The 9766-nt window shown below is 45.0% G+C and overlaps 1 protein-coding gene across 1 annotated transcript in view; it reads right to left on the minus strand.

The window, feature by feature from the left end:
* The window catches only part of ESPNL (espin-like), a 40520-nt gene extending 30754 nt beyond the window's left edge, over nucleotides 1–9766 (minus strand). Inside the window, exons 1-2 of the mRNA XM_015426811.1 lie at nucleotides 9473–9766; nucleotides 6702–6892 (exon numbers count right to left, since the gene is read on the minus strand). Of these exons, the coding sequence (XP_015282297.1) occupies nucleotides 6702–6892; nucleotides 9473–9766 (485 nt within the window). The remainder of the gene's footprint in view (nucleotides 1–6701; nucleotides 6893–9472) is intronic.

The following is a 9766-nucleotide window of genomic DNA, read 5'->3' on the forward strand; positions in this document are numbered from 1 at the left end:
GGGAGTCAAAATAGGTTAAGTGGATAAGTACCACAAGTGTAAGAGCATAGCCAACACGGTGCAGGGGCTATGTAGTTAAACTGTGAAAACCCAGTTTCAAATTGTGCCAAAATGGGCCTGTTACTAACTTAGCCTAATCAACCTCATTACGTTCTTGTGAAGGTTTGGGGGGGTGGGGGGAGTATCCAGAGTATTCCTCGGAAAAACAGGGTTTCTAAAAAGAGAAATAAATTTAACTGGATTCATACACATCAATATAATTCCAGTTAAAACCTGGATACTAGATCAATAATACATGCTTATGAAAGAATTTGCAACCACCATATAACGAATATGATGTAAGTATTGTTGTGTCAGTTGATTCCACTTGCCAGCAGAGGGCAGCCATGTTTCTTCCATCACCTCCCTCTCACTGGAACAGAAGATGAATGAGGAACACAGAATTGCTGCTTGTAGCTTTTTAGTTTAATCAAATAATTGATTTTATTAACCAATTAAAAGCCAATTGATCAACTAAGAAGGCAGCTCAACCTTAACAGGAAAACACATTTTAAAAAACCAATTCTATCCAAGGACATAAAAACTGTGGGGGGCAAGAGGGAAAGCCTCTTTAAAAAGAGAGCCTGCTGCTGTACATAGATACATCATATAAAAAGAAAGGGTACTTTTCCACTTCAAAACTTGTCTCATTTGGACTTCCGGTTTATGAAGCAGCGATGGTGGATGCTCTCCCCGAGTCGCGGGAGAGCAATCCGCACACCAGCGGCCTGGAGGGGTGCCACCTCAAGTGACACCCCCACGGAGCCTTTGCGATAGGCTCCAGGCCAGGGGGCTTTTGAGGGGTGGCCTCTTCGATGGCATAATGCCGGAGAATTGAGGCTTCCCTCCACCCTGACGGTCCAGCCGCTGTGTGGCCCTCGGGCACTGGCTGCTTTGACCGGGACAAGTGCCGGAGATCGAGTGGAATGGCGATTAATGAGTGAGGTCAGAGAAACTGACCGACAATGAACGTGAGTTCAAAATAAATCGGATCATTTTAAAAGCAAATTCCTCCCCCTCCGTTGACAAAAGCGGATGCAAGAGGGATGCCTCTTATGCGAATGAACTGATAAGCGATACGAAAGGGGAGAGGGGAGGAAACACAATGAGTGTGTTTTGAGAGACTTACTTGATTTTCGTCATTGTGGGGCGAGTTTTTCGAGTCGTGAAGAAGCGGTAGAAACTGTAAACAAAATGGAGAAAATGGCGGCCCAGCAGAGAAAGCCAAAAACGAAACCACCAGGCAGTCAGAGCCCAAAACCGGAAGAGGGAGCAGACGTCATTAAACTGCTAGCGGACATGCTCAAGCCGGTGATGGAACAACTCGATGGTATTAACCAGCAATTGTCCGTGATGAATAAGAACTTTGCATCTCAACAGCTGAATGAAATGGAGAAAAAAGTGGAGCAGGCAAATGAGAAAATTAAAGAGATGGACACCACAAGCAAGAAATTGAAGAAAAGAATGGGAGAAGTGGAAACGAAGCAGAACGTCCAAGAAAATCGTTTGCTGCAGTTACAGATGGAAAAAGCTAACATGATTCTCAGTTTCCAGGGAGTTCCTGAAGCAGAGCGGGAGGACCTGATGGAGGTGCTAAGCGAGATCCTCGCTCCAGTAATAGGCTTAACAGCGGATGAGCTTGTAAAAGAAATTGAGCTAGCCTACAGGGCACACTCCAATTATATTTTAAAAAATAGCCTGCCTGGAGAAATAGTGGTCAGATTCTCAAGAAGACAAACCAGAGATGCCATCTTAAAAGCGACTTCAGCAACTCCACTGAAAATGGGAACTGTAATCATCAAAACTTTAAAAGACATTCCATTTGAAATTCGACAAAAGAGGAAAAACTATAAGGATTGAATTTCTTTTCTTCAAACTAATGGAATATCGTACAGGTGGGCGGTCCCGGACAGTGTTCCCTCTAAGCTGAGTTAGTGTGAGCCAGCTCACAGTTCTTTAGCCTCCGGCTCACACATTTTTGCCTTAGCTCAGGAAGGAGGGGGCTCCAGAGCAGACTAATCGATGCAGCAGCCAAATCCCTGGCTCACAATCTTAATGCCAGCGGCTCACAAAGTAGAATTTTTGCTCACAGGACTCCACAGCTTAGAGGGAACATTGGTCCCGGAGGGTGTCATCTTTAAGATCAATTATAAAAGAGAGAAGATAGACTCCACCTTCAAAGCCAAAGAGTTTTTGAGGTGTCAGCTGGGAACAGAGGAAGAGTGTAAGGAGGAAGAAACTAAATCTAGTGACTCTGCCACCTCTGGAATGGAAGAGGACTCTGCTGCAGAAACGGGTGCAGGTCCCGCCAGAGTTGTATACGATTTTAGAGACAGAAAGCCGAAGTGAAGGCAGGACTCGGAAAATGGCCTTTTGAAGCGAAGAACAATTAGATGATCAGAAAGCTCTCTCATAACAACTAACATATTAACGCATTTGAAGCTGTGATAAACAAGAAATCTACAAGTATATTGTGATATTAGCACTTTTAGTACTAACACTTATATTAACAGGGATAAGATCTCTTCCTCTTGGGGTTGTAGCATAGTGTGGTTATCTTTCCTTTATCCCTAGTTGTAGTTCCCTTCCCAATATTTTCTTTGTAGTTCTGTAGTCTATTGCAAAATAAAAAATATCCCTTCGCGGGTTTAAAAAAAACCCCCAAAACTTGTCTCATTCAAATGCAGATGTATGTGCATTTTATCAATTACATTATAATTTTTTAACTGGATAAGCATACTGGTGCCTTGACCTGGCTGGTCCAGGCTATCCCACTCTTGTTACATCTCAGAAGCTAAGCATGAGTAGCCTTGATTAGTATTTGGATGGGAGACCAAAAAGGATGTCCAGGGTTGTTACACAGAAGCAGGCAATGAAAGACCACCTTTGAAAGTCTCTTCCTTTGAAAACCCTGTGGCATCTCCACAAGTCAGCTGTGACTTGACAGCGCTTTCTACCACCAACCAACCATCCTAGTGCTTCACTCGAGGCTTTAAAATTTGCTCTAGTTTTAAAGCCGCTGCAAAATGTGGCCTGACCAGAACTGCCCTCCACTTTATCTTTCACGCAAACAGTAACCAGACATTGACAAAAAGAGCTCAAGAGAGGCTAAAAGACAATTTCAGCCTTCCATATGAGATTCTGTCTGGTCATTAGACCAGGGGTCATTTACTCTAGTTTTGTCCATAGGATTTAAAAACCTTTCTTTCAGGTTCCCCCTCCCCCTCTTTGCTGCTTAGCTGATAGCTTCCTTTCTGGTGCTCTTCCTAGTCCATGAAATGTTTATAGTACATAAAAACATTTGGTAACACTAGGTGGCATTTCTTATTAAAGAACAGGTTGGCAATCCCTACTCTAGACTATGCTTCCTTCTGTCCCTCATCCTATGCAATCTCTGGTGCTCCATGCTTCCGCAGCTTTATTTGCCTCAACTCTGCATGAAATTCTGCACACTTCTCTTGCTCCATGGCCTCCCTCCCTTTCACAACATTTGTGCTCCTCATGTTTCCCACCAAGAAGGAGCTCAGTCAACAGCTGTGATACTAGCAGATAACAAATCTTTGGTGACCACTGAGGGAAAGATGAGCCCAAGGTCTCCTGGAGCGAATTGTAACAACACACGAGGGACTAGAGTGGCAACTGCCTCTTGGTAATTAGAAATATGAACCAGAGTGCCATGCTGGAAAACTCATCTGACTGATAAGCATGATGCTGAAAGAGTGTCAGGAAGACTTGCACTGGCAACAATACCTTCAGGCATCACAAGAAACAGATGCCTGTTCGTCTGGGCCTGATTCACAGTCCATCAGAATAAGAGAATGAAAAACTCCCATTGATTTCTGTGACTTTTTAGAAGGTTTTAAGAAGGCCAAGGTAAAGAACTATGTTTATTTCTTTACTTCATTTATACAGTGTTTCATCCAAAGTGACTTATATCATCCTCCTCCATTTTATCCTCACAACAACCCTCTGAGGTAATTTAGGCTGTGACTGGCCCAGCAGAGAAGGTGAAGCAAATCAGATGAGATCAGAGCCACCTACCCCAAATCAGCTTAATCCTGGGACAGTTCATAACTATTTAACCTGTCATTCTGCACAGCCCAGTTAATTGAGCTGAACTACATTGTCCTGGTAATGGAGATAGGGAACAATCCTGTCACAGTGGTGGAGAGTTCTGGATGCCTTTGCGAAAAATAGGATGAAAGAGGTCTACTGATCTGCCATAAGCTGCTGAAAGAAACAAAGGCATTGGGGTAGATGAGAGGGATTTCCCCCCCAAAAAACATGCTCCTGTCAAACATCAAATGCAGAACATCTGGAAATGCTGTGGCACAGAAACCAAACACTAAGGAAAACTCCATTCTGTTGACCTACTTAGCTATGCACTTTCAGAACCCTTTCGACCTATTCACAAGATAGTTTTCCTGTCATTATTCCATACTAATGGTCCCAAGGTATACAATTACATGAAAAATGGGTATGTGAACAGAGAACACACAGGTACAGTTTGCAGCAATTTCCACCATCCAAGTAGCACCAAAAAGTGCAGAAGTCACTGCAAAAGAATACCCACCTGCTTCCAGACCACACACAATACTTTTGCCATGGAATCCTAGGCACAGGGATACTCAGGATGCAGATGCCCAGGAAGAAAATATGTATTTATGTATGTATTTATTTATTTATTATTTGCATTTATATCCTGCCCATCCCACAGGCGGGCTCAGGGTGGGTAACATAATTAGAATAAATACAATTTCAGTTTAAAACATTAAACATTAAAACATGCTAAAACATTATAACCATTAAAACAATGGGTACAGCTTGGAACAGCATCAGTTGGCTATAAAGTTCTGGCCCGATGGTACAATGAGTTAAAGCCCAGTTGTCGGTGGTCACTGGTCAGTAGACGGGTGACAGATGGGTGACAGCAACCTCAGGGAGCCCATAAATGGGAGCCCCCTGCCTCAACCAAAGGCCTGGTGGAACAGCTCCATCTTGCAGGCCCAGTGGAATTGAAGAAGATCTTGTAGGGCCCTGGTCTCAATAGGGAGCATGTTCCACCAGGCTGGGGCCAGGACAGAAAAAGCCCTGGCCATGTTTGAGGCAGAACGGGCATCCTTCGGGCCAGGGACCACCAGGAGGTGTTGATCTTTCGAGCATAACACTCTTCAAGGCATATATGGGAAGAGAAGGTATCCTTAGATATGCTGGTCCCAGGCCATATAAGGCTTTGAAGGTCAAAACCAGCACCTTGAAGTGAATCTGGTACTCAACTGGCAACCAATGCAGTTGGCAGAGCACGTGCCTAATGTGAGCCTGCACAGGCATTGACGTCAGCAGGTGCGCCACCACATTCTGCACCAGTTGTAATTTCTGGATCAGCTTCAAGGGAAAGCCTTGCATAAAGCGAGTTGCAGTAGTCAAGTCTGGAAGTTACCATTACATGGGTCACCATTGCTAGGTCTTGGGGGGAAAGACAGGGCTTCAGTAGCCTGATCTGCCCAAGATGGAAAAACGCAGATCTGGCAACCGCAGCAACCTGGGCCTCCATAGAAACAGAGGCATCCAGTGTCACTCCCAGACTCCTCACTGTCTGGGCTGGCACCAAAGGTGCCCCTTCCAGTGTAGGGAGTCTGGCACTCACATCCAACCCCCCTTGGCCCAGGTACAGGTCCTCCGTCTTCGATGGATTTAACTTCAACTAACTCTGCCGCAACCATCCAGTCACAGCATCCAAAGCCTCAGCCAAGTTCATAGGAGCAGAAGATGGATGGCCGTTCATTAACAGATAGAGCTGGGTGTCATCAGCATACTGATGACAACCCAGCCCATAACTCTGGACTAACTGGGCAAGAGGGCACATATAGATGTTAAATAACATTGGTGAGAGGATCGCCCCCTGCGGCACTCCACATTCCAGTGGGTATTGTGGGGAGACCCTCTCGCCAAGTGCCACCCTCTGTCCCCAACCATGGAGGAAAGAGGAAAACCATTTCAAGGCGATCCCTTGAACTCCTACGTCGGCAAGGCGGTGGGTCAATAGATCGTAATCGACTGTATCAATCGCCACCTTTAGATTGAATAGTAACAGCAGCACTAATCCGCCCCGATCCAGATGTCTACGGAGGTTATCTGTAAGGGCGACCAGAGCTGTCTCCTTCCCACGACCAGGGTGGAAGCCAGACTGGAAGGAATCAAGGATAAAAGCATCATCCAGGAAAGCCTGGAGTTGTTCAGCTACCGTTCTCTCGACCACCTTACCCTGGAATAGAGCCTCTGCTATTGCTGACTTACTTTTATTGAAGGACTGTATATCGGCAGGTTGTGCGGTCTGATCTACGTGTAACAGAATGAAATGGGAATGAGATCATAGAATGGAACGTTCTACTTCAGGTTGTTCATGGGGAAATCCCATTTTTAAATATGCTCATAGGCTTTAAAATGCTCATACAAGAGCAAGCAGGCTGGAATTGAACCTTTTTTCCTGCAAGGAGTATATTTCTTTTAAAAATCACACCCCACATTTGTTGCACAATGTGGTCCCATCCACTCATTACCTCATGATTCCACTGCCTCATTCCAGACCTTAGTGAAAAGAGTGAGGGATACCATGCCTTGCATTCTTTGGTGGGTTGTGGATGTGCTCTTCTTTAGCATACCTGCAGTCTGTAGCCACCAGCAGTTTCAGGCAGGTGAGAGATCCCTTAGCAGCTGCATAATGTGCTGGAATTGCTCCTTCCTGGGTCTCTGATGCAGTGTTGTAACCTGCCTGGACTAGCCACTTGACAACTTCTGAGTGCCCAAAGCGAGCAGCCAAATGGAGGGGAGAAGCCCCAGAAGCATCTTCCTCCTGGGAAAAGGAGGACAAAGATTTTAAATTGTATAGATTCCCTGTTATTAACTGCTCTGTGAATTCAAAGAAGGGCAGTTTATAAATCGAAAGTAGAAATAAATAAATAAAGCTACCAATATTTCTTCACCCTCCCCAGGACCTGTCTGAACTCTAACTGCAGTCAGATGACCACGTGGAGTACAACCATCTGGAGAGTGTCAAATGCCACCAACAGTAATTGCTGGGATATCAGACTGTGGCACCATTACTCTGTACTTGTGGTGAGATAGGATGTGTTACTGGTGGGATGATAGGACAATGATATGGTGGGATGGTAGGATATGACAGGAGTTGGTGTGTGTATTTAAAACTTAGTAAAATGAAGTGTTTTGTGTGTAAAATAGCCTAAGATATGTAACGCATTCCTGTGGATCAAGGGTACGGTGCTATATTTCAATTATTCTAGCAAATAGGGCAAAAGGGACAATGCAGAAAGAACCATAGCTTCATGCAACTCCTGTTTTTGATCCAGCTTCTCTATAGAACAAAGCAAAGGGAGCTGGCCTATGTTAGCCAAATTGCCTTGATTCTGATTGGTATTTAGAGAAATTAAGGGCAATAGGCAAAATAAGGGAGCAAGCACCAGTGTATACAGGGGTCCCGCTTTTTCCCAGCTCACCAGGAATAGACTTAGAGGCACGTTTCAGTATAAAATTATTTCCTTTACTATAGATTCTTCACAAGCATACAATACCACAAACACACTCACAATTATACAGTTCTAAAAAAAATAGATAGAAGAGGATAGCACTTTCGTATTAGCAGGATATTTCGTTGAGGGGTAATAGTTACCTGTCTACGATGGGATGGAACAATCCTTAGGGGGAAAAAAGAGGGAGACTACAAGGAAATGGGGTCGTGTCTTAGGCCAGCACAGACACGTGGATAGACTCTTGGGTAGCTAATCCAGAGTCAGTGAGATAGGGAGGGGTTAGATGCAGTGAGAGAGCAAGAGCGCAAGCACATGGCTGGGTGTCCCTTTTAAGGGGGAGGCTTGGGGGGTTGTGCCAGGCTGGTCACATGTCTTGGCCCACCTCCTACTAGTCCATCCCAAAAAAACCCCTAGAGCAGGGTTTAGGGGGAGGAGATTAAGGGAGTGGACAATATTGAGATCTAGTAACTTTGGGCTGAGCAGTAGCACCTGAAGGGATTATGACTCATGTGGCCAAAGTCTTTGTCATTAAGATTCCATGATTGTCTTCTGCTTGTTGCCTTTCAGCTAGGTGAGGCTCTGTGAGGGAGGGGAATGCTGCCTGCGTGTGCTGGAAGAAACCCCTAATGGCGTTTGGGTTTCTTTGTCTCCGGTCTTCTTCCTTGGTCTACAATGCTTCACATGGCTAGGGACCTGGTCCATCTTACAGCAGGCAAGAGGACAGGTAACTTCCAGGAAGCATTGGCACAGCATACAGGAAAGCTTTCTGCTTCTAGGTGTGTGTCTGGCTGGCATCCTTTTTGGGTCACCACACAGTTCAGTCCCTATTTGCACATTGCTTGCACAGTCCAGGTTTTATTATGAACTTTGTCTAAAAGAGCACAATATGTGCCTTGCAGGGCAACACCTACTCGAACATATTGTCTTTGGAGGGCCAGCCTCTCGCTAGAACTATTAAAGCAACTAAATCAGGATATCTCTTTATGCTCTTATGTTTGTCTTGTACATTCTTCTCCAGAAGATGATGTGTCATTTATATTCTAACAAAATAGCAGCAACTACAAGATCAGTGTTCTAATTGGAAGCATTAATCCTATGTGGCCACCACTTTTTCTGATGATTTCCAACATTATTATGCTTGGAAGTTATTTTTATCTCGGTTGCCAACATGTACAAGTATGCAGACGAAGGCTGTCTGTATCTGGAAGACTGTCCCAGAATTCGATTGTACCCAAGTAATGACAAGAGATGAGGATGGGAAAACAAGAGAAGGCTTGATGCTCAATGAAGGCGCACTAGGGACAGAGCAAGTTGAGCCCACCCCATACACACAAATGAACGTATTTGAGTGTCTTTTTCTTTGTCCCCAACAGGTGAATCTTCTTGTTTTTGTCCATTCACTTCCTGGGCCAGTGTCATAAGGAGAGCAAAATTTATCCTTTGTCTATCACACTAGCTAGCCCAGCATTCAATGACAGAAGATCTTACAGGTTGTGCAATGTATGCTCCATCCCAAAGCACACTGCACTCACAACAGAGCCGCTTGCATACAAGTTGTCTCCCCGCCATACACACACACACGCTCTGCCGTTGCTACAAACACACAATGTCCCTTTGTCAGAACAAGGAGCAATTTGCTCATTTGCAGTATCACAGTATCTGTTGGACGGGGAGGGCTAAGTGCTGACGACAGTGCAGCCTGAACAGCTATTTGCAGGCACAGCTTGCTGACACTGTTTACAATGCAGGACTACTCCAAAATCAGCAACATGGGTAAACACACTACACATTCGTCAAACTGGAAATCCCAATGGCCTTTTCTGCAAGCGAGCTTCTGTTTTCCATGGGCACCATTGTGGGAATCATATTTATGTCAGCGATCTTACCTGCATGCTGTACTCTCCATCTTTGATCAGCCACTGCAATTCAGCCAAGTTGCCCACAGCTGCTGCATCATGTGCCGGAGTTGCACCATTGTTTGCTCTCTGATTCCCGGGAAGCTTTGCTTGCAGCACCAAGAACTTGAGGCACTCTAGTCTGCCTGCTCGTGATGCATGATGGACCAGGCCAGCTCCTAGACAATCAGTAATATTCTGGCCCAGAGCACCATCTATGTGCAGCTGTTCCAAGGTAGTCAAGTCTCCAGCCTTGACAGCTTTAATAGCCCTGTGATCTCCCAT

This window comes from Gekko japonicus, unplaced genomic scaffold, assembly GCF_001447785.1.
Source record: "Gekko japonicus isolate JY-2015 unplaced genomic scaffold, Gekko_japonicus_V1.1 scaffold14, whole genome shotgun sequence".
Classification (NCBI taxonomy): Eukaryota; Metazoa; Chordata; class Lepidosauria; order Squamata; family Gekkonidae; genus Gekko; species Gekko japonicus.